The sequence below is a fragment of the Myodes glareolus genome, chromosome 25 (genome assembly GCF_982192425.1).
Source record: "Myodes glareolus chromosome 25, mMyoGla1.1, whole genome shotgun sequence".
Classification (NCBI taxonomy): domain Eukaryota; kingdom Metazoa; phylum Chordata; class Mammalia; order Rodentia; family Cricetidae; genus Myodes; species Myodes glareolus.
The window spans coordinates 6,996,690-7,020,733 of NC_142050.1; the positions used below are offsets into that span (position 1 = coordinate 6,996,690).

Consider the following 24,044-nt stretch of genomic DNA (forward strand, 5'->3'; position numbering starts at 1 on the left):
ACAAAGCCAATGAGAAAAGTAAAACCCATTGGTTTTCCACATGGAGAAAGGTGCTGTCAGGTACTGTGGGAATGTGGATCCACCATCTAGAAAAGACTAGGAAATGCACTCTTCAAAACTTACTCAGTGTTATCCACACTAAGATTCAGTTCATATTCAAGGGCTTCCAGAACTCTAAGACAGTGCAAGTGAGTTGTATTCAAGCTGAATTTGTGGCAGTCTGTTACAGCAACCACAGGAAAGCAACACAGACTAAGGCCATTCCTCTTGCTTCTGGCAAAGCAGATCACAACAAGAGCATTTCAGTCTTCAGGAAGCAAAGGAATGTTGGGAACAACCCTCTCACTGCAAAGGGAAGGGATGACCATTCTGTGTGTTAGCCTTTGCAATAGGGCTGGGGACTGTTGGAAAGCCATGTTTCAGTATGAGTGATAGTTCGATTACCATATGTATCCCTTTAACTTGCTTTGTTTCCGACCCACCTGTGGTCTATATTGTTAGAATTGTTTCTTAATCCTATATTTAAAGATGGAGCTCAGTTCTATTTCCAGAGTCCCTCTCAGGTGTAGTAGAACCTTCCTTCTACCTTTGCTCCAGTCTTCAAAGGATTACCACAGTCTGAGGCAGGGAGATATCCCTACTATGCAATCTGAGAACACCCACACACTACCAAGAAACAGGAGTGTCTTAGGTTGTTGTTGCTGTGATAAAACACTATGACCAAAAGGTTTTGTGGTTGGTGTAACAAATTGCCACAAACTCACCAGTTGAATGTGACTCAGTTAGTCTTTCATATTCTGGACCCCTTAAGTCTGAAATGAATCCTAATGTAGATAACACCATGGTTAACTTCATCCTACAGCATGTAGTTAATTATCCAGGGAAGTCAGGCAGGAACTCAAAACAGGGGATTGGAGCAGGAGCTGGTACAGGGGACACAGAGGAATGCTGATTACTGACTTGCACCTCGTGGCTTGCTCAGTCTGCTTTCTTACACTACCAAGATGACCAGCTCAGGGGTGGCACTGCCCATGGTTGGGTCCTCCCACATATTCATGAATCATGAAAGATGCCACACAGACTCGTCCACAAAGTCAATCCTATGGAGGCATTTCCCCAGTTGAGGTTTCCTCCTCTTGGAAGACTCTGACTTGTGTCCAGGTAACAGGACAAGCCACCATGGAGAGTGGCTGTGAGGGGCGTGTACCGAGGACAGGAACGGTAGGGAAGCCAAAAACGAGAAGAAAGCATATCCTGCAAACTGTAATATACTCAAATACTCAGCTGACCGAGTCATTCTGTCCTTAAAACACTTCAAGAGAAAATATCCAAATGAAATATATATTTACACACACAAACACACACACAAACAGCTGGATATGGTGGTACATGCCTTTAATCCCAGCATCTGGGAAGCCAGTCAGAGTTCCATAGAGTGATCCAGTCTCAAAACACTGAATAAGCAACAAGAACAAAATGCATGTATATGCATACAAAACTAACATATGTGTGTTCATAGGAGTATTATAGGTAAAAACCAAAAGTAGGAATACATTAATATCAGTGATTTCCATACTTTGGTCACATAAGAGGTATCTGTCCATCTTTGTGACAAAAGAAATTACTGGGCTCCACCTCCTGAGTTTCATCTGAGAAAATGTCTTACGGCGTTCATTTTTATACGTTCTGGGGATTAAAGGCCTATGTATTCTTTAAATAAAGTATGAAAAGAGCCCTGTGACAAACACTTCCTGTAGGCAGTCCTCCAGCTCGCTCATCTATATGCAGTTTTCTCTCTCATTTCATCTCAACAGTCAAAAAAAGGAAACTTCTCTCTTGATTTCTCAGCAAAAGTCTCCTAGATTTTCTCCATTAACTACACAGTGACAACCGACTTGTTAACCCGGAAGCTTAGCTGTGTGAGCAGCATCTGAGGTCGAGCAAAACAATAAAACTACGAAAGATCCATGGAATCAGAGTCTCTTATTAAAACAAATCTTTAAATAAAATAAAATTCATTTGTTAACTTGTGGTTTTGCTGCTTTGTGCTTGCTTCAAGGGTATGTCATGGCTGGGTGGTGGTGGTGCACACCTTTAATCCCAACACTCAGGAGGCAGAGGCAGGCAGATCTCTGTGAGTTCGAGGCCAGCCTGGTCTACAAAGTGAGTTCCAGGACAGCCAGAGCTAAACAGTAAAACCCTGTCTCAAACAACAACAACAAAACCAAAAAAAACAAGGGTAATCATGAGCTTAATAGTAAAGCAACAAATAAATGGATGATTAACTTACATTCCCTCAAAATTTTATAAGCCTGCATCAATGCACAAAGTGAAGTAAGAAATCTCTCAGAGAATTAACAGAAAAAAATCCATGGCAGGCAGAGGGTTGTCCCAGGTGAGGATAGTGCCCTCTCTGAGAATATGCCTTACGAAACAGGATAAAATGGAAATCTTCACATAAGAACAACAACAACAAACCCACAAGAAGTTCTCTCTAATACTGTTAAAAGCGGGCAGGGTATATAAAATGTTACATCCATCTTACGGACAATAAAGCATACATTGATTTGGAGAGAGTCCATGTTACATTAAGTGAGAGAAGCAAATCAAGATGGAAGCCCAAGACAGAATGATTTTAGAAGAGCCCACCCACTTGCATGTGAATATGCACATCTAACTGAAGGAAAGGAAAGGAAAGGAGGCTGTGCACCACGCTATGGGCAGCAATAATGTCCATGGGGCAGGACTAATGCAGGGAAGGGGAATTTTACACCGTTGAATGGTATGAGGCAGAAAGGGATATTTAAAGTAAGGAAGGCAAAAAGTAAGATATTTAAAGTAAGAAAGGCAAAAAGGGATATTAAAGTAAGAAAGATTCTTGAATTTGTAATAAAGTCATCAGAAAACATACAACAAAAGAAGAAAGCTTTCATTTCCATAATGCTCAAACAGATAGTTATGCCCTGAAAAATGTTTCTCACGTTGGGTGGTGGAAGAATATGGGAGGATAGAAGAAATCATTTCTGACCTGAAAGGCTAAGACATGGGAGTGACTCCTTTCTCTTTGGCATCACAAACTTGGTTTCAAGGCTACTACCATCACAATACGACACACTGTGATAACTCTGCCCTTTAAAAGAAGCCCTTCCTTAACCATACACAGAGTTTCCCCTTACTCCAGCTCCACTCCTAGTTCCCAAATGTTGCCTATATATTCCATCTTTACTTTCTTTCTTATCACTCCCAGTTTTAAATACTTTTAAAATAATTTCAAACTCACAAAAAAATAAGGATAGTAGAAATATTCCCCACATTCCCTGGATCCTGACTCATCAATTAGTGTCCCCTCCCCATGAGTATGTGAACAGCTCTTGTCAGGGTCACCATCGACTTCCATATTTTCAGTTCTCGTGATTTTGTTTCAATTCTCATCTAAATAGCAGCAGTGAGAATATTATCCTCAGACTCATCTTCACCTGACTTCTGGGTGCCGCTGGGTTTCTTTCCACCACGCTGCAAATTCGTCTCAACCGCCCGCCTTTTCTGGATCTTCCTCCTGCTGCTGTCACCTCCAAACACTTGGGGTGCTGGGCTCTGTCTACATTTGTTTTCTCATCGAGTTCAAGGATTTAAATGCCATCTGCTATGAGATATAAGCTGTATGCCCTGCCCTGCCCCACCCTGCCTTCTTCCCTGTATCTGAGATTCCTAACCCCAATTCCTCCTGAGTAGCTCCAGGGGACATTTATCTTCATAGATCCAGAGTTAAGCCTCCTAGTTCTTCTATCCAGCTCACAGCCATCGTTTCTTCCCTCAGAAAGTGGCAGTTCTGTCCTTCCATTCATCCAGGCTCCGGATCTTAATATTCCTCCATTCCTTCCTTTGTGCTACAGCCCACAACCCATTCAGATCCAGTCAGCTGTTAGCACCCACCCTGGCCCCCCAGGCCGAGCTGCTCACACCTCTCACCTCTCCTAGCACTCAAGTCAAACCATTACTGACGATGCCTAAATGTGCCAGCCATGGATTCTGCTCCCAAAGCTGTAACTAAAGACTCCTCCGATTCCTGCTGCCTACTGCCTGGGTTTTACTTATAAATGTACAGCACTGAGTGTCAAGGACCACTTGGGGGAAATGATAATAGACACTGCTAATGTGGAAGCATTTTGACAAAATGAGCAGAACAATTAATGCAAAATTCTTCCAATGAGTGTTTCTTCTCTATAATTCTTGTTTTAAAAATCTACCACTATCATTGTAATACATGCTTTTAATCCCAGCACTCAGGCTTTGGAAGCACAGCTAGGTGGATTTCTGTGAGTTTGAAACCAATCTGGTCTATATAGCATGTTCCAGACCAGCCAAGGCTACAGTGCTATATAGCAAGATGTTGTCAAAAAAAAAAAAAAAAAAAGAAAAGAAAGAAAAAGAAAAAATTGATTGATCAATCCAGCCAGTTACTCTGGGAAACCATTTATTTTGCACAGTGGCTGAAATGATTAAGATTAGTTCCAGTTCACAATCTCATCAGTGAAGTACCAAGGACCAAGGTTAAACATCAATATTATTTCCTCTTAATGGGGCTGGCTGCAATGCTGGCCCCATTTGCAATGAGAAGGGATAAATTATAAACATATGCTCTGACTCTGAAGTAATAACCTCTCTAGCGCATGGTGTAGACTCCATTTAGAACAACCTACTTTACATACCCAACCTTCGAAATAAACAGCCTATCATCATTTTAGCCTATGAGAACATGTGTGTAGCATACATCTCATATTTAAAGAAAAGGCTTTTAGCTGAAGTTTAGAGAATTAGACTGTATGAACCTATAATTTTCACCATGAGGTGAAAATGCTGGAACTAACTCTACCAGGTTTTAAATACGTATCAGGTCAAATGCCAAATAATGTTGCCTTGTTTGGTATCTTCATGAGATAAAAACAAGACATTCAGTTCTGCAGGTCAGCTCCCTTTCTTTTTCTCTCCTGATAAGTAATTGTTTTCGTACTTGTGTGTGTGTGTGTGTGTGTGTGTGTGTATTGTGTTGTTTTGTGTGATGAAATACATGAATGTACGTGGAGATCAGAGGACAACTTGTAGAGGTCACTTCATGAATCCTAGGGAACAAATTCAGGTCGCCAACCTTGGTGCCAAGCACCTCCATCCTCTGACACATCTCGCTGACCCCACTATATGTTTTGATATTTTCATTTAATGAAAAACAATAGGTTTTAGGTGTCATAGACATATCTACCTCTAGCACTTGGACCAGTAACTGGCACATAATATTCTTATTAATATTTGCTCAGAAAGATGGGCAGAATAAAGCTTTTGAGGAAAGGTATAGCAAGGACTTCCCCTTTTTACATTGAATAAATGCTATGTTCTAGGTTTATATTAAGTGTTCTAGATCTAACCATGAACCAAGGCATCTGCTGATGTGGGATTCCCCTCTGGATGCTATGAATATGTTTTATTACCATTGGTTATTCAAGAAGCTGTTTCAGCCCATGGCTTAGTAAAGCCAGGTGGGAAATTCAAACAGAGTTATAGAGAGAAATAGGTGGAGTCAGGGAAAGGAGAAAGGTGCCAGCTGCCAGCCAGAACCTTACTGGTAGGCCACAGCTTTGTGGTGATGCACAGATTAGTAGAAATGAGTTAACTTAAGATGTAAGAGTTAGCTAAAAATATGCCTAAACTATTGGCCCACCTGTGTTGTAATTAATATAGTTTCTGCATTATTATTCAGGTCTGGGTGGCCAGGAAATGAACGAGCAGTCTATACCTACAATCTGCTATCTCAGCATCTGCTGTTTGGGTAGAAAAACATTAGAAGCACAGGAAATGCTGTGCTGGGAGGGACTGAAGGACCACGAAACCCAAGAGAACACAAGATTAAGGAGACAGAGTCTTCTAGGCTAAGTCCTGTCTATCATGAGCCCTGAACCAGAGTTGACCTGGTTAAATAGAATGCTAAGGGAATCTCCTCCTGAAACGGGATCAGCTTACACACAGTACAGGGAATCAAGATGTCACAGAGAACTTAAAGGTACTCAGTATGACCAGATCTTTGAGAGCTGAGAAACTGAGAAGATTCAAGAATGGATGACCACATCATATGTGCCTTGCTGAATTTTGAAGCTGGTATTTCTCAGTGCACCCTGAAAACCCCTTTAAAACAAAACACTTACTTTCTTGATAAACACACAAATAGTTTTTAAATTATAAGCTGAATTATAGCACCCACATTTGTTATAAAGTTTGTTTATTAAGAAGTACACTTAATTGCACTGTACGACACAAGTTCTTGCCAATAAAGTTTTAATAAATTATAACAAGGAGGATACAGGAAATATGAAGAAGAAAATGGAGAAAATAAAGGGAGGGATAACACTAAGGCTATTTGAAAAGCCATAGGGAATTATATTGTTTTTATACTTATTTAAAATATAGGTAGAAAGAAAGGAAAAAGAAGAAAAGAAGGAAGAAAGGGAAGGAGGGAGGGAGGGAAGGAGGGAGAGAGAGAGAGAAAGAGAGAGAGAGATTGATTTTGAAAGTACACCACTTGCACTTGGGGTGATAATTAATTTTCCAAGAGCCATAAATACTATCAAAAAATCAGCAACAGGTATCATGAGATATGTCCTTTCAGGTTATTAGTCAGGGGAATTCAAAAGCCTCCCAAAACAATTTAGACTGTTTCTGATGCTCTTGCTTTCCTCACGGAAACTGAAGATAAATCCCTATTGCTGAAAATACCATGTGCTTCAGAAAAGGACTCAAGATTTGAACTAGATCTGACATGAAAATTTTTTCCTGAGAACTAGCGTTCACATACCAAAAGCTGCTATACAAGCTGCCGAGGCAGGAAACAATGGTTCTACCTAACCGTGACCCCCATGAGTCACAACAGTGATCAATATAGCAAGATAGTCCTAAAAGTACAATAGTGGCATTCACATCCTGGAGGGAACCAACAGCTCTCTAATTGGACTGAAGGCTCACACAGCAGAGGAGAAATCATACCTGGTACAGGAGACCTAGCCACTCATGGCTAGTGAGGCCACAGGTCCTAGAGAAGACTTTACTACTGCCATTTTTCTAAAACCATTATAATTCTTAACTGCATGCTAATTACTTGCCCTTATTCCCACAGGTAAGTATGGTTCTCACTGCTCATCAACAAAACTTCGTTGTTCGGCATCAGGAGATCATTACAGAAAGCCACAAGTGGTCAAAACAGCAGGCTATGGCATGTCCAGCCCCAACCGGTACGTCCATGTCACAACCCCCACACCTGAGACTCAGGGAGCATCATAGCAAAGGAAACAGAGGCATTGTAAGGACCAGGAAGTTTGCTTTCAGGTTGTGCCTTTTAGATATAACAGGGAAACTACACCCATGAAATCTCATCAATATGGCTGATAAAACAAGGCCAGAGCAAAAACAATACCAACGCACACGCCATCGTGGCTAGGAAAAACCTCATCAGACCGATCACTAAATGAAGAGCTACAGGCAATTAACAACTCCTGAGAGAGGAAGAGTGAGTTTCCCCCCGAGATGAGTTCCTAATTGGTTATCTATGTGATCAGCCCTAAAAGCACACATATACAAGCAACATTAAGTGGTCTCAATAGGTTGCATTTATATACTTACTCATATACATCTGTAACAATAATAATTGAGGAATAAGTTCATGAATTGGAAAAGGAGAGTGGTGGAGAGGATAGTGGGGGCTGGTGGGAAGGGAATCGTGTAATTATACTTTAATTAAAAATAAAATAAACTTTAGCCGGGAGTGGAGGTGCACATCTCTAATCTCAGCACTGGGATGCAGAAACGAAAAAAATCTGTGTGAGTTTGGGACCACTCTGGTCTACAGAATGAGTTCCAGGACAGCCAGCGCTACACAGTGAAACCTTGTCTCAAAAAAAAAAAAACAAAAATAAACAAATAAAATAATCTTTAAAATATGAAGTGCTCTTTAGAGTGTTTATTGATGACCAATGGAAGACAATACGCTTTCATTGGACTTTGGCAGGGAAGTCAAATATGGCAGGCAGACCTGTTAGCTGTGCCCTACATCTTGGAATCTTACTGATAACAGCTCAGAATTTGATGACCATAAACTGAGCAGAGAAAAAATGTGACAGATTCCAGTTTTGTTCTCAACATCTGTGTAGTCAGATACACATCTGTATCAGCACCAATAGAAATGTAGCCCAGTGCAGCTCAGTAGCTGAACCCAGTCCTTCATTTTGTTTTTAACTGAAATATAATTGGATAATTTTCTTCCCTTCAGCCCCTACGGAGTCCTGCCATGCGATCCGATTTATGAAGATGACATCAGTTTTGTTGTCATAGGGTTTTAGACATAGACCATTACACAGAGATCCTTTCCTACAGAGTTATGTCTGTAGATCTTCACATGCCGTTTAGTGTTGCCCTGATTCCTTAGCTAGGCTATGGTTCTGGCCCCAGGACAAGTTATCCTCAGCAGAGGATCATGGTTCTTCCACAGAGAAAGTCAGGCTGCACAAGTCTGTTCAAAACCCAGCAAGTGGTTCCCAACTTCAGTGTTAAGGAAAGCCAAGGATTCCCAAAAGCCTGAAGGACTATGCATCCTTCTGCAACCCACTACGGTTACTTCCTGGATGGCTTCCCCAGCCATGCTGTCCCCCGCTTCGATGCACACTCTAAGCACCCTTCCTACCTGTGGAACCTTCGCAGAACTGTTCCTTTATCATAGGACAGCCATTCTCAGATCCACAAGGCCATCCACTTCAAATGTCTTCATACTCTTCCACTCCTTACCTCCTTATCCTCTTCTCTCTCTGCCTCATTCTCTCTCTCTTTCTTTCTCTCCTCTCTCTCTCTCTTTCTCTCTCTCTCTCTCTCTCTCTCTCTCTCTCTCTCTTTCTCCCCTCCCCCATATGTGTCACAATAGTTTTCATCTTTTCATCTTCAAACATGCTCTGCAACTTCCTTACTTATTGTATTTATTGACAAGAAGATGCAGTTTTGCTAAGGTCCTGAACCTTTACCACTTTCGTGATAATATATTAAGCATCTAAAACAGAGCCTGAAATGTTATGCACATTCAAAAACTTTTAATGAATGAACTGGTGGAATAAACCTTTGTGCAAGTAGCCGGGATTAACCAATGGGGTCAGCATCCTTTATTTTAAGCAAGAAGGAGAGCTGACTTCATAATTGCATGCAAACTGATTCTTTTTGATGTGCAAGATGGAAATGAGTTCTACTTTGAAAAGCATATTAACGTGATTGATCTTGTCACTCTGTCAAAGAGTATATGTATATTATCATCTAAGTACATGCATAACAGAAAATCACAACAAATATAATGGTTGTCTTTACAAAATTACTCCAGTAAGGTTATTTAAGAAGGGAAGAGAGATGGAGGTCTGTGGAAGATTATTTTCTTCGTAAAACTAGCATAAAATCAGAAAGGGAATTATTAGCTCAACTAATTTCATTTTTCAAAATCAACAGAAGCTGGTTGGGAAACTTTGAATAGAGACTAATATTCCAATAGATGAAAACCCCATTTTTCTACCTTGAAGGCGTAGCTGCATAAGCCAGAGTAGCATTGTGAAAGTTCCTATCTGCCAGCACAGAGGACTGTGATGAATGTGTCAGTACTGCTCTTTAAATGCCATCTCTACAAATAGGAACTTGCCCCTTCCCAAGGCCTAAACTTCCCTAAACAACTGCAAAGTTGTGAAAAATCTAAGAAGCAGCTAGCTCTCAGTGTCTCATTTCCTTCTAATTTACTAACCTAGAACGGCCATGGAATGCATAACGTAGCAGTGATGGAAACCTCTAGTGACAGGCACCTGTTCTTTAATCTAGCAATGGTAAGTAAAGCATTTGTCACAGAAGTCTTTATGTGTAGGGTCAATCGAGAATTTACTGCTCAGAACACTGAGCAGAGCCACACTGAACATACAGATCCCATGCCCTCGGATTTATTCCTAGTACACAAAGACACTTTTTACAACATTTGCTATGACTCTTCTAAAATCATAATAGATTCTGTGACCACAGCTATACATTCAAGAAAGCTAAATTTTTCTTCTAAGAAAATGTCACCAAGAGGCCAAGAGTATCTACCCAGAGGTGCAAAGTAATTACACATTGAACACTAGGATACAGGAAAAAAAAATTTGAAATTTCACAAGTTCAAAATCCAACTAGTGACAAAATTCTGTAATTGCTGAGCTACAGTATATCTAAATGACTTGTTTTGAGAGTCAAATAGCACAGTTTCGGGGAAACTCTATTATCACTTAACATGTAACTTCCTTCTATATATTTACTCAAGTATTACTTCATTTATTCATCAAGTAAATATTTATTGAGTGCCAACTATATACTGAACATTGATTTTGAGGCTAGGGAATGTGAGCATAAATCAAAGGAACAAAATCCTTACTCCCATGGATTTCATTTTACTAGAAGACAGATAATAAATCAAATGAGACAAATAAATATTTTCAGAGAGTGATCATCCATGAAAACAATAAAGCAGAATAAGAGAATGACCCTGAATTCTGTAAAAAGAAGAGTGTGGCCAGGGATGGTGTTGCCATGGAGATCATTCTTCAGCTAAGTCTCACATGAAGAGAAGGATCCTGCCGTGTCAAATGCCAAGGGAGAAGAAACAATGGAGCAAAGACCCAAGAGGAGGTGTGAATTTGTTTTCACAAACAGGATGAAAAACATGATGCCCTGATCATGTTGGGTGGAGAGACAGAGAGAGGCAAGATCACAGAGGAGACAGAGAGAGGCAAGATCACAGAGGAGACAGCGCCCACTCAGCAGAGCTACAATGGTATTCATTGTCTACATTCCCTCTAGAAATGTCCTAGGCAGACAATGAAAGGGGAAAGGGTCTTAAGAGAGGAGAGTAAATTTTTTCCCTAAACAGATTTGGTGCAGCCGAAAGAAAGAAAGAAAGAAAGAAAGAAAGAAAGAAAGGAAGGAAGGAAGGAAGGAAGGAAGGAAGGAAGGAAGGAAGGAAGGAAGGAAGGAAGAAAGATTTTTTTCTTTTTTTCCCCAGGGAACTAGAAAGCAGACTAAAACAATACTAGTCACAGTGCAGCTCAGAAAGATGAGACAGAAAATGTAAAAAGGCACACAGGTACAAAAGGTCTAACCACCCCAAGTTCCAGAGGGACAAGTAAAGAGGCTAAGGAGAAGGAAGGTCGGGTCAAATGTATGTCTGAAGACATGATAGAGAATCTTCCAGAAATAATAAAAAATATAGTATAAAAATTAAGAATTCCATCAAATATATACCTATTAAATACAGTCTATATGCAAACAACAAATTAAAGAGAAAGAAAACCCTCCAAAAACAGAGAACAGGACAGTTACCATGAAAACAGAGAACAGGACAGTTACCATGAAAACAGAGAACAGGACAGTTACCATGAAAGAAACAGACCGATGACAACTTTTTCAGAGCAGTAATAAATGTCAAATGTCAGAGAAAATTATTTTCACTGAGAGAAAAATCTATGTATCTAGATTTTACACATGGAAAATATATTTTAAGAAGATATTTTCATGTAAAGCAAGCAGAGAGTTGTTTAAACAGACCTGTTTTTAAAGAAAGTTCTCAGTTGTAGTTGAGGTGGAAGGAGAGTGGTTCCAATTCTGAGATATAAAATAGTCTAAGGAGAATGATAAATGCATGGATCAATCTAAATAAACAGGATATTTTTCAAGAAATAAAATCTTGTCTTGATAAGAAAAAATTGATATCATCCTGAGTGACGTAACCCAGACTCAGAAAGACAAACACAGTATGTACTCGCTCATAAATGGATGCTAGATGTAAAGCAAAGGGTAACCAGGCTCAATCCACAGCCTCATGGAAGCTAGGTAACAAGTAGCACCTTAAGAGGGACACATGGATCACCATGGGAAGAGGAAATAGATGAGATCTCCTGGGTAAACTGAGGGCAGCGAGGGGAAAGGATGGGGGATGGAAACATGAGGTATTTATTGGGGGAGGAATGGAGAGAGAGAGCAATGAAAGAAAGATCTTGTTAGAGGGGGCCACTAAAGGGGGAAACCTAGTGCCAGGGAGGGCCCCAACTAAGACTCCTAGCAATAGTGGAGAGGGTGCCTGAACTGGCCTTCTCCTATATATAATCAGATTGATGACTACTATAACTGACATCATAGAACCTTCACCCAGTAACTTATGGAAGCAGATGCAGAGAGCCATAGCCAAGCACTGGGCCAATTGAAGAGAGGGAGGAGAGATTGTATGAGCTGGTGTGGGGAGGTCAAGATCATAATGGGGAAACCCACAGAGACAGTTGACCCAAGTTCTTGGGAGCTCAGGAACTCTAGAACAACAGCTAGGGAGCCTGTATGGGACCAACCTAGGGCCCTCTGCACATGGGTGACAGCTGTGTAGCTTGGCCTGCTTGTGGGGCCCCTAGCAATGAGACAAGGATCTGTCCTTGGCATGTGAACTGCCTTTTTGGACTTCCCTATGGTGGGATGCCTCGCTCAGCCTCGATGCAGGGGGGAAGAGCTTGGTCCTGCTTTAACTTGATGTGTCAGATTCTGTTGACGCCCCATGGGAGGCCTTACCTTTTCTGAGTAGTGATAGGAGGTAGAAAAGAAGGGAGGAGAGAAGGGAGGGGAAACTGTGGTTGGTATGCAAAATAAATTTTTAAAAAATTAAGAAAGATATGAAATGACAGTGTCAGAGCAGGGTAAGGAATGAAAGCCTCCTCCCTTAGCATTGTGGGGAAAGGCAAATTTAGAGTTTCATAGGGTAGATGTAAATACCCTGTTTGTTTGATTTTGGTTTTTTGAGGCAGGGTTTCTCCGTGTAACCACCCTGACTGTCCTGGAACTCACTCTGTAGACACACTGACCTCTAACTCACAGAGATTCACCTGCCTCTACCTCCCTAGTGCTGGGATTAAAAGTGTTCGCCACCAATGCTGGACTGACTGTCATATCTTAATCAAAAGCAAATGGTAGAAGAGGAGGGAAACATATTGTGTAATTTCCAAACTAGTAAAGTGAAAAATACAATTGTCAAAAACTAATTTCGTTTCTTTCTTCTTCCTCCTTCCTCCTGCTCTGAATCTCAAAGAGGCACTATGTAGGTTTAAGTGCCTCTGTTTCTCCCTGGTGTAATGCTGGATCTTCTCGCTCAGCTGGGGCAGAAAGACTTTGGCCTCAGTGCCTCGGTTTCTCCCTGGTGTGATGTTGGGTCTTCTCACTCAGTTTGTCTGGAGCAGAGAGACTTTGGTTTCTTCACAGCTACTCAAGGTTCCCACTGCAAAAATATTAGCTGCACTGAGAGAGTCCTTCACATGATGTAGAAAATATTGTTCCAGAGTTGTCTTTATGGTCTGCCAGCTTGAACTATGAGTTCTTATTAAAAATTATAACTGTTCCTTTGCTAGAGATTCTAATGACCTTGACCTAGAACTTAAGTTCCTCCCTCATATTTATATTTCAAATGAGAAGCCACACATAGAAAGTTGCTAATACTCAAAACCAACTGCTATAATCTTAAGATGTCTGAAAGAGCAATAGTGTTAGCATAGATTGTGGACAACTCACCAATTGATCAGAGAAGCTTTTAATACAAAAGAGTACAGCCTTCAGCAAACTAACCCAGGAGAGCTTGATGTGCCAGTTGATGTGTACGTGGGTGTACAGCCTCACCCAAGGCCAGCCTCGCCCAAGGCCAGGCTCAGGCACCAGCTGGATCTTGCTCTAATTTCTAAGAAATTTCTAACAGTCTTCTCAAGGGTCACTCACTGCACATGGGGAAAACAACTGCTTTTTATAGTCTCTTCCAGTGTTGCATTATCAGAGAAAGAAGTTCCTTGAACACTCCACATCTTCAAGAGTCAAGGTTAACAAGAAGATGCAAGCTATATTTTGAGTGGTCCCGTGAAGTGTGTGGAAGAACAACCCTGGGTGGCCGTGGGACTGCTCTAGTTCCCTAACTACTAGGACAATAGCCTTTGAAAAGAAAAGGACATGGAACTCGGAGAGCATCACAGGGCCCCAGCTCTCACTAGAAGCTCTCAGCTGTGAGTAGTAAAACACCTCTTACTTTGCTAAAAGCAGAGGGGAAAATACACACTAATAAATGGCTACCAGGAACCGATGAAAGAAGAAAGGTTTTTATAAATTTTTAATAGCAAAATTCATGGGCTGTAAAGACAGTAACAACAGCTAAAAGAAATGAATCCATGCCTCTACTAAAACTTGGGTTTTGTAGGGATGCTATCTGTTACAAAAAATGAAGGGGATATATATATATAATACTGTTTCCTGACACATTAGACAGGTGTCAGTGGGTGGATAGGAGAACAGGAGGGACGTAAGCAAGAGTTCCCCCTGGCTTACTATCATAAATGATACACTATTATAGCATGATGGGTTTTTAAAAAATATACCTGCTCAAAAGAAATATCTTCTATAATTTCCTAGCTTTTTACATTATTTCACATCTTTTTTTTAACATTCAGCATAAGCACATGCACTGTACAGTTGCCTATCTCCACGATCAAGTCAACAATTGTTTTGACTTTTTTTTTTCTTTTTGGAATTGGGAAGCTTTGTGAGACTTTGGAGAAGGGTGTCATACAAACTTTGACAAAAAGCTTTGGGGTTTGATTTTTCTTTAAGTTCATTGCAGTAGAAAGAGTGTGGTGGTAGGTAAGCAAATTGATGATAGTCGCAGATCATTGTAGGTAAGGAAATTGGTGATAGTCGCGGATCACTGTTGAGAGCCTTGTTGACAGTAATAGACGAACCCCACTCTCACAACCCCCCCCCAATGAACCTGAGGTAACAATTCAGTCCCCACTAAGAAGAGAGCTCTAAGCTTTCATGCCAGAGCTGATCTAGAGAAATGACCCCTGCAGAAGGAAAACGTGTGGTGTCTGGTGCTACAGGCCTGTACTTCAGTATTTGGGAGGTGGAGACAAGAGGATTCAAAATTTAAAGCCATCCTTGGCTACATTGGGAGCTCAGGGTCAGCCTAGACTATGTAAGACACTGTTTTGAATCTTTAAAAAAAAGGGGGAGAAAATGAAAGGAAGGTGAAATGAAGTTGAGAGAAAAAGAATTACCTAATAATATCCTCAGATTTAGAAGAGAAGAAAGAGAGGGGGTGGGGGGAAAGAGAGGGGAAGGTGGATCAAGTAGGGTAGAGTCATCCTTTGTCCTCATTGGCTGGACAGAATAAAAAGGATTTGGACATGCAAGTGTGAACTAGCAAGTGAAAACCACATATGGTTCAGAGCCAATCCCACTGACCCCCAGCACTCCCTGATGTCAGCAACCCAACCAAATGTAGTGTAATTGGTGCTGGTTTATTGGCCATATGACTATCTTCTGTTTAGTTTAGAAAGAAAGTTTAACGCTATAAAGATGTGGGAATGCCTTCAACATGAAAGGGAGGTGTGGGAACTTTGGTTACCAGGATCAAATTTGAGGCTGTACCTCCCTTGCCAGTTACTTTTGGCAGGCATAATCACCAAATGCTGAACTCCAGCAACACTGAAACTTAACCTGGTTTTCATTTGGCAGGATTCACTAGGTGGCTGAAGCTGTCCTCAAACTCTCAAGTCACCTGCTGGTGTGGACAATTGTATGTATTCTGTCAATTATATTTTAAATAAACGCTGATTGGTCAGTAGCCAGGCAGGAAGTATAGGCAGGACAACCAGACAGGAAGTAGAGGCAGGTCAATGAGAACAGGATAATTCTGGGAAGAAGGAAGCTCATTCCTCGGAAGTCCTGGCCCAGTTGCAAGATGTGACTGCCCCACTGAAAAAGGTACCAAGTCATGTGGCTAACATATACTAGAATAATGGGCTAATATAAGTTATGAGAGTTAATAAGAAGCCTGAGCTAAAGGATCAATCAGTTTATAACTAATGTAGACCTCTATGTGATTTCTTTGGGAACTAGGCAGGACAGAAAACTCCAACAACAACCTGCCACAGTTGCCTCACTGTGACTACAGGCATATGCATGCAGGGGTTTCTATGGGTTTTACTTCTCTTTCTGTGTAGGGGAATTAGAGTATGAATTTAAAAATAACAAAGAGGGTAAGCATCCTAGATTAATTCAAAGACAAGTACACACCTATGCCCCTCCCATACACACATACACACACATGTGCACACACATGCGTACACACGCACGTGCACCCAACGGGCGTGCACACACACCTACACCATGCTGTTAACTGTATTATTTACTATTTTTAGTTTGTTTCTGAAATGGATGAAGACTGAATGAAGTGACAGTACCATCACCAGCTTGGTTTTAGTTTCCACTTCTTACACTGACGCTTATTTGCTTACAAGAGTGGAAAAGGCAAGTTTTAAGTTCAAACACCAGGAAGTTTTTGCATTAAAGTGACTCCTCACACGATGCAGACATGGCTGATGCTGTTGTTGCCCCTCAGAGCTCAAAGGTAAGCCCCTGCTGCTGAAGACACTGTACACGTAGGACACAGGTCTCAGATTATTCCAGGATCTAACCTGGAAACCTCCTTCCTGTAATCCAGTTTCCATAGTACCAGAAAACACTGTGCCAGCTTCTCAGAGATAAGCAGTTAGTATACCCAGATGTGATGCCTATGAGCCACAACAATGACCAGCAAGGCAAGAGATCCCTAAGGGTGCAGTACGTGGCTCTGGTAGTTTGAAATGTGATAGTCCCCATAAGTTCATTGAAGTGGCACTATTAGAAGGCTGGAGTAGGTAAGGCCTTGTTGGAAGAAGTGCATCACTGTGGGGGTGGCTTTCAGGTCTCATAAATGCTCAAGCCACGCCCGGTGTCTGAGATCACTTTCTATTGCCTGCCCAAGATGCAGGACTCTCAGCGCCCTCTCCAGCACCATGTCTACCTGACCCACCAGGATGGTAATGGACTGAATCTCTGATTAAAAGTTTCCCTTTGCAAGAGTTGCCTTGGTTCTGGTGTCTCTTCACAGCAATAGAGACCCTAACTAAAACAGTGGCACTCACATGCCAATGGTAACCAATGGTGGTCTAGTTAGACTTAAAGCCCCCTCAACAAGAGGGAAATCATGCCTAGTACTAGAAACCTCCCCAACTTCCTGGGGCGAGTGAGTCATGGATCTTAGAAGAAAGTCTACTACCACCACTTTGCTAACCAGCATCATTGCTAACTACATTCTAAATCTTGTACCTACGGATGAGTGTGGCTACCACCCCTCATGTGCAAAGCCTTTCTTCTTAGCAGAAAACAACGGTTGTATATAACGCAGAGATCAATGGGTCACAGGGGGCCCAGCTCCACTGTGTACATCTACAGCATAGTTCATTCAGCTATGGCTCAGGGAACACTGCAGAAGATGGGGCAGAAAGATTGGAAGAGTCAAACGCAAGGAAGTCTGCTGTGAAACAGCCTCTCCTAGAAATAACTACCTAGACAAGACTGAAACAGTACCACTATCAACAGACACATTAACACAGTAGGGGAAATCACACAGGATTCTACGCCTTGACTAGGAGCTACAGGCAAGTAATGACTGCTGAGAGAGGGAGAATTAGCCTCTCCCAGGTACAAGCCCCTGATTGGAAAGTCCCCAGTGCAAAGTGGCCAGCCCTGAAACTACATCTATACACATAAAAACTCAACACACACACACACACACACACACACACACACACACACACACACACACACTAGAAGGAGGAAAGGGAAAGGAGAAGCTGATGCAATTATAGTTTCGTTAAAATGCATAAAAAATAAAAGACACACAAAAATACCAAAACAAAAAGTGTACAAAAAAATCAAGAATAACCCCCTAAAAAAGGGAAATGTAGAGGTTTTATGAATTGTCGTTTCAACGTAATTGATACAAACCAATACAGATGCGCCTAGAAAATGGCATGAAGTTAAACATGGAATCCAGATGTTTAGAATTCTGTGTTCTAACCTGAGTTCTGGAAGCAGAGATGTCAAGCAGGAGCGGCCGTTCGTTTTCTGGGGACGGCTGCACTAGGCCCTGTAAGCTAGGGCGACATTACCACAGCCATCCCAGCCTCTAGCAGGTTGCTGACCTTCCAAGTAATTCAAGATTCCAGCCTGCCCTGAGTTCCCACGTGGCCTGAGTACCGGCTCCTCTTTACCTCCTTACAGGAGGCTACTTGTGTCATCGGTCCCCTTCCCCTTGATGTCAGCTCTCGACACCCTCCCACAGCGCCCCTTCTTCTATGCCTGGCTGTTCTGTAGACACAGAGAGCACTGTCCCTCTTCCCTGGCTCCCCACTCCCCATCCCAAGCTTCCTCCAGCTTTTGACAGGATCCCAGCTGGCTCCTCAGAAAATCTCTACGTCAGTCTCATCGTCATGCTTGAAATAAGATTATGAAGACTCCAGGATGTTTTCTGTGAGGTAAGTGAAATGATGGCGCTGAGCTCAGTAGTTGTTAGTCTAAGTACTGTATCTCACAGTATTAGGGACATCTGGGTATCCTTCAAGTCACCATGGAGACGATCCATGTTTTCTGTTCTCTTCTGAAAGCATCAGCATACTTCAGAGTAACAAATAACTTTGACTTTTTTGATGGCCACTATCAGTACTGCACTTTGGCTATTTTTATGTCCTGGATGCACAGTCAAGCTACCTTTCCCTGTCTCTCCCGCAAGTAATGCAGCCATAAAAAAACAACAGTATCAGCAACAAAACTGGGAGAAGAGAGCCTATGTGTCCCATCCTAGCCAGAATATTTAGGAGGCGAGTGTGTCCTTTCCTCACCCTCTCTTTATGTCTGTGGGGAGTTCGTGGTAGAGAGGACCAGTCAGCACCAATGGGGAAGCCAGAAGGGAAGACATCCTTCTTGGAGGAAAATTCCCCAATAACCGTGAACCCACACTGGACTGAGCTATTATACATTTTGGGGTCAACAACACACTGCAGACTGGTGTAAACTAGTGTAACCAATATTAGCATCCGCATTATTCAGAGAAGGAAGCTAAACTGGATAAGCAATATTCAGAAAGTAGAGAAGCCCAATTCAGAGTTCTCAAGTTGGTTGAGTATCCACCACTATTGACTGAGTCCCTTCATCTACAGCCCCTGAGATGTCCTAGGCGATGTCTGTTAGCCTGGTGATAGCGGGAGCGCTGCAAGAATCACTATTTGTCATCTCTGCAGACACCGGGGCCTCTGTCCAACAGCATTCACCAAATTCCCAGTAAGTCATGACGGGAATGTTTCAACGCTGTTAGCAAACTTTCCAGGCTTGAAACCCTGCCCAGACACAGTGTACAGGAAGTCCACCAGCCGGGCTGGATCACTTCCGTCCAAGTCTAAGTGAGGAGCTGAAACTAGCAGCAGAGAAGTGCATTGTCTCCATGAGCAAATAGTATGTTTATAGGGAAAGTCACAGCAGAACTCAATGCACAAGTTGAAGTCAGGACGGACTTTAAAGACCTCATGATCCTCTGAAAAACAGAGAGTGTCTGGCTGATCAGGACCCTGTGGCAGATTCAACAAGGAAGGCTAACTCCCGAGCAGACTGAAGAGCTAGGGAGAGTCCCCTTTCTCTGCTCCTTGCTTGTTTTCTCAATTGGAATGTCCTACCGCCTCATGACTAAGGATCCAACATTTCCGCACTACAGCGAAGCTGCAGCCGCCTCTTCTGTGGTTGGAGCCTTGGTCCTACCTTCCCTATAGATGAGAAGTTACAGGAAAGCGAGACGTAGCTCAAGCCCCAGTATTGACCAAGGTCTCATCAAGGCTTTGGGGCAGGTGGAACCACAGGTGTAAGCTTCATTGATCCAAAGTTCTTAGAAAAGCGAGAGAACCAGGTCGGGAAATGGTCATAATAAGTGAAGAAAATTTCCACGTAGTATGTTGTCTTCAAAGGCCAACTCTATCATTGAGTTCTCTGTCTGTGGAGATGGTCTAACTATGGGTCAGAAAAATGAGCAAGGCATGTTCAGGGAAGGCTTTAAGCACTGCTGCTAACTGGAAACCAGCAAACCAACATGGCTAAGGAAGCTCTGTGACTTAGCCTGACAAGCAGCAAGGTCACAGCCCTAAGTGGAGGAAGAGCACCTCGTCTTACAGGATTTTATATGGGGTTTGACAGTTTGGGTTTGGAGCTGTATCCATGCCATGCCAGACACTGTGACCTAGTTTTGCTCAGGGTAGATGTGAGCATGGACCCGAAGGACAGAAGAAAGGGCCCAAAGACAGATGAGTCGTGCTTGGTCAAAAAAGATTAAACCAAGGTGCACCAGTGTGAATACAGGAAATAAACCCCAGATAATACAAGGGACAAAATGGACCCTGAGTTTAAAAGTGAAGGTGATAGGTTTGCAGCACATGGAAACTGAGCTCATGTTGGTAACAAGACCAGAGGACTCACATATTTCTTCCTTTTTGCTCATCTTTAAATCATAAAAGTGAACATCTGAAATTACATAGCAATTGGTTTGTAATTGTTGAAGCATTTTTACTCAGATACAGGGAAACCCTGAGAATTTCACCTCATTAGATAAACATATTACTCCTAAGCAAATACAAAGTATTTGAAAGCAAGCTGGCTATGGATTCCAGCAGCAAAGACCTGGGGCCAAGCGTGGTAATGGCTACTCTGGCTGCTCAGGAGAAGCGCCTGGAGGGTTTGGGACGTTCTCAGGCTCTACCACGGAGTAGAGTTTCAGCCCTCCATGCCAGGGTACCAGTGTTATCCCAGACGCTCCTAAGGCTCCCATTGCAAACTACAACCCTAAATTCTGCCAATCTAACCCCCAAGGCCCACTCCCTCTGCCTTCACACCCACCACTGCCCCAGCCTAATGGCCTACCTCCCAAGTCCTGTCCCTAGGGCTGTAAAGAGAGCCCTCAGATGAAGCAGGAGAGAGAGAGCTTCAAGGGAGATGGAGACCATACTGTTAGGCGAGACTCCAAAGATTCTTAAACCACCGAACTGTCCATCGCTTCTCCAAGCAATGTGTGTCGTGGTTGGTGTCTACAAGGACTGTCTTTGCACCATTTCTCCACTTCTGGATGTTGTCTCTAAATCCTGGGTGCAATTCTAACTGTGACACTCTCGCTAAATCTGTATCTTGTAATGAAGCCACATGTTTTTCTCCTCATTACCTTACTGATTAGAGAGATGATTCCAGAGCAATCAGATTCACTTACTTTAATTCCTTGTGATCCATGACCAGGGGGACCAGGAGGGCCAGGCAGGCCTTTCTGCCCAGTGTCACCCTATGAAAATAAAAATTTACAACAAAGTATAGGAAGATTAGAGAGGGGAAAATGGACATATCTCTGTTTTTGGCTTCATTATTAATTTAGCTGATTAGGATCCTCTTGCCATAAGATAGTTCCTATTTCACTTACGACCATGTTGTTCTAAATGTTCTTAGGCCACTTGAATTGCTTACAAACAAACTTTTATATTTAACCCAAGTGTAGGTAAAGAGGCAAGGAAGAGTAGCTTCCTTGAGGCCAGGGACTTCTGCTTGGTAAATCTAGATGTCGCCACTCCAGGCTGCCCACACCAAGTTCAAATACCACTGAGGCCAGATTCTGTGCAGGCTACAACATGCTGCTCCCTTTTAATATGGAGTGCCAGTTCACTGGGAATACTGTTAGAGTCAGGGGAAGGGCTGGCAGACGGCTTGATCATAAAGTGCCTGTCATGTAAGCACCCACATGAAAAAGCATGGCATGGTACTTATAATCTCAAAACTGGGGCTCAACAGCTGGCAAAAATTGGTGAGTTAAGGCCAATGAAAGATTCTGTCTCTGAAGCAAAGTAGACAGTTTCTGAGGAATGACATTTAAGGCTGGCCTCTCTCCTCTACATGTACACACACACCACACACACACACACACACACACACACACACACACACACCACACACTGGCAGACATGTGTGCTTGTATATACATGAAGATATATGTGTATACACACACAACAACACAGCGTGATTGCATACACATGAGCATGTATTTGCTTATAAACACCCATAGTGTCAGGGGATATTGATCAAAACACACAATATTTTTTTCTATAAGAAAAGTCAGTATATTTATGACTTTCTTTATAAAGGTTGCTGTAATGCAATGATATACGGTTTTGAATTCACAAAAATATGAACATTTTGATTGCAATAACTCCATGTGTGGAAGCTGTCCTGTTCATAGGGTGTGTTCCTGGTGAAATGGCACAGCCTTGAGAAACCTGGAAATATTTAGAACACTTCACAATTGTACTGAGAGACGTTGACTTTCTGATTCTGTAAAGGAAGCAAATGTTTTAAAGATACTGCCGGTCACAAGACATGAATAAAGAAGATTTCCTCAATAATCCAGAAAAGGCTAAATGAAGGCTTCATATGAAGGAGCTGTTGAGTGGCCTGGTGTTAAAGCTAGGTTGTCCCATCTCAGAAATGCTAGGGGTGACAAGTGTTCCAAAATTGAGTTGTTAGACGTTTTGCAATTCTTGTTTGTATATAGTGACTTCCTTTGGAGGTGGGATCCATATCTAAACTCAGAATGTTTCACACACACCTACAGAAGCCTGAAGGCACCAGGATTTTGACTGTCGCTCATTACAGGGAGTCAGCTATAGACTCACTATTTGTGGTCAAGGTGTGCTCAAAGTTTCTGAATTGAGAGTATTTCTTGCTCAGGGTTTTCCAAGTAGGGATTTCCCAACTGGCACCTACTGCTCACACACATGAGACCTGAGGACTCACCTTCGGTCCTTGGGTTCCAATGCCCCGAGGCCCAGAAGGACCTGGAGGGCCTCTGACCCCTTGTTCTCCCTGAAAAGATATAACAGATAACAAGTTACCAATTAAAAACACTTATAACACAAAACTTTCCATGTTAAATATACGTTTTAAGGACCAATTTACAAATTTTAAAGTCCCATGAATTTTTCTAAGAAATTGACTGAGCCAGCTTCACCTAAATCAGTCACTGTTTTGACATTCCCTGCTCACTTCACTTTCTTCTTGTCACGTGTGCACACTTTCCTGATAAAGGATTCCATTTCAGATCAGTCAGCTAATTAACTTCTCAGCAGAGTTAATGTGTGCTTCTTTCAGAACTTGCTTCTCTAGAATTTGGAAAAGTAATTACTGCTTCTTTGAAACAGAGGTGTAAAGGAAATACGAAGATAAAAAAGTAGCCACAAAGAGCTATGGCCACAGCCTCAACTCAAATAAAGCTACTTGACTTGGAGGTTGACTCTGTGATACTTGGGCCACAGGAGTGGTTATGAATTCACGGTAAACTCTGTGAAGATCTTGCTGCTTCCCCAAGGTGTGACGCTGTAGAGCAGGTATGAGATCTTCCTGGGATGGCATTGTTAAGGAGACACAAATAAAATTCTCTCCACTCTTCAATTTCTGTATGTCAAGATAATGTTAGCAAAGTTCAAGGTTGATAGCATTTAATGCTCAACCAATCCTATATTGTCAGGCTGACCCATTGAAATAATTCTTCTGAACTTCAGCAAATTCACCAGGACTGTGGAAAATGATAGCTACACTTCATACGAATAGGAGCGAAATGAGAGAGTGATCCACAAGGCCTAGCACAGGGCGGTCACTTGGTAAACGCCAGTTCACTACACTCCTTCTGTAACTAGAGAGAAAACCACCAAAGCTGTGCAGATCCACCCAGCTACTCGCACGCGGGCTGGGCTGAGGAGAGGTGAAGGAGCAGTAACCCTCTAACCTTGGCACTTTCTCCAAAAGCCCAATGTGTATGTACCACCCAACCCAGTGATTTCACTGCTAAGCATAAATTCCAGGAAAAGAAGAGCACATTATACCCAAAGCCCCACAAATGTGAGTCCTTAGCAGAATTATTCATAATAGCTCAAAACTAGAAAGAACCCCATATCCATTGTCTGGTGAATGAGTAGACAAAATCCTGCAAGAAACAGACTATAGATCTGTGCTATAATACGAACCCAGCTCAGAAGCACTGCTCTTGATGA

General features: G+C 42.2%; 1 protein-coding gene across 1 annotated transcript in view; it reads right to left on the reverse strand.

The window, feature by feature from the left end:
* Positions 1-24,044, reverse strand: part of Col28a1 (collagen type XXVIII alpha 1 chain) — a 159,892-nt gene that overhangs the window by 35,921 nt on the left and 99,927 nt on the right. The window contains exons 26-27 of the mRNA XM_048448926.3: positions 22,792-22,860; positions 21,224-21,292 (exon numbers count right to left, since the gene is read on the reverse strand). Of these exons, the coding sequence (XP_048304883.3) occupies positions 21,224-21,292; positions 22,792-22,860 (138 nt within the window). The remainder of the gene's footprint in view (positions 1-21,223; positions 21,293-22,791; positions 22,861-24,044) is intronic.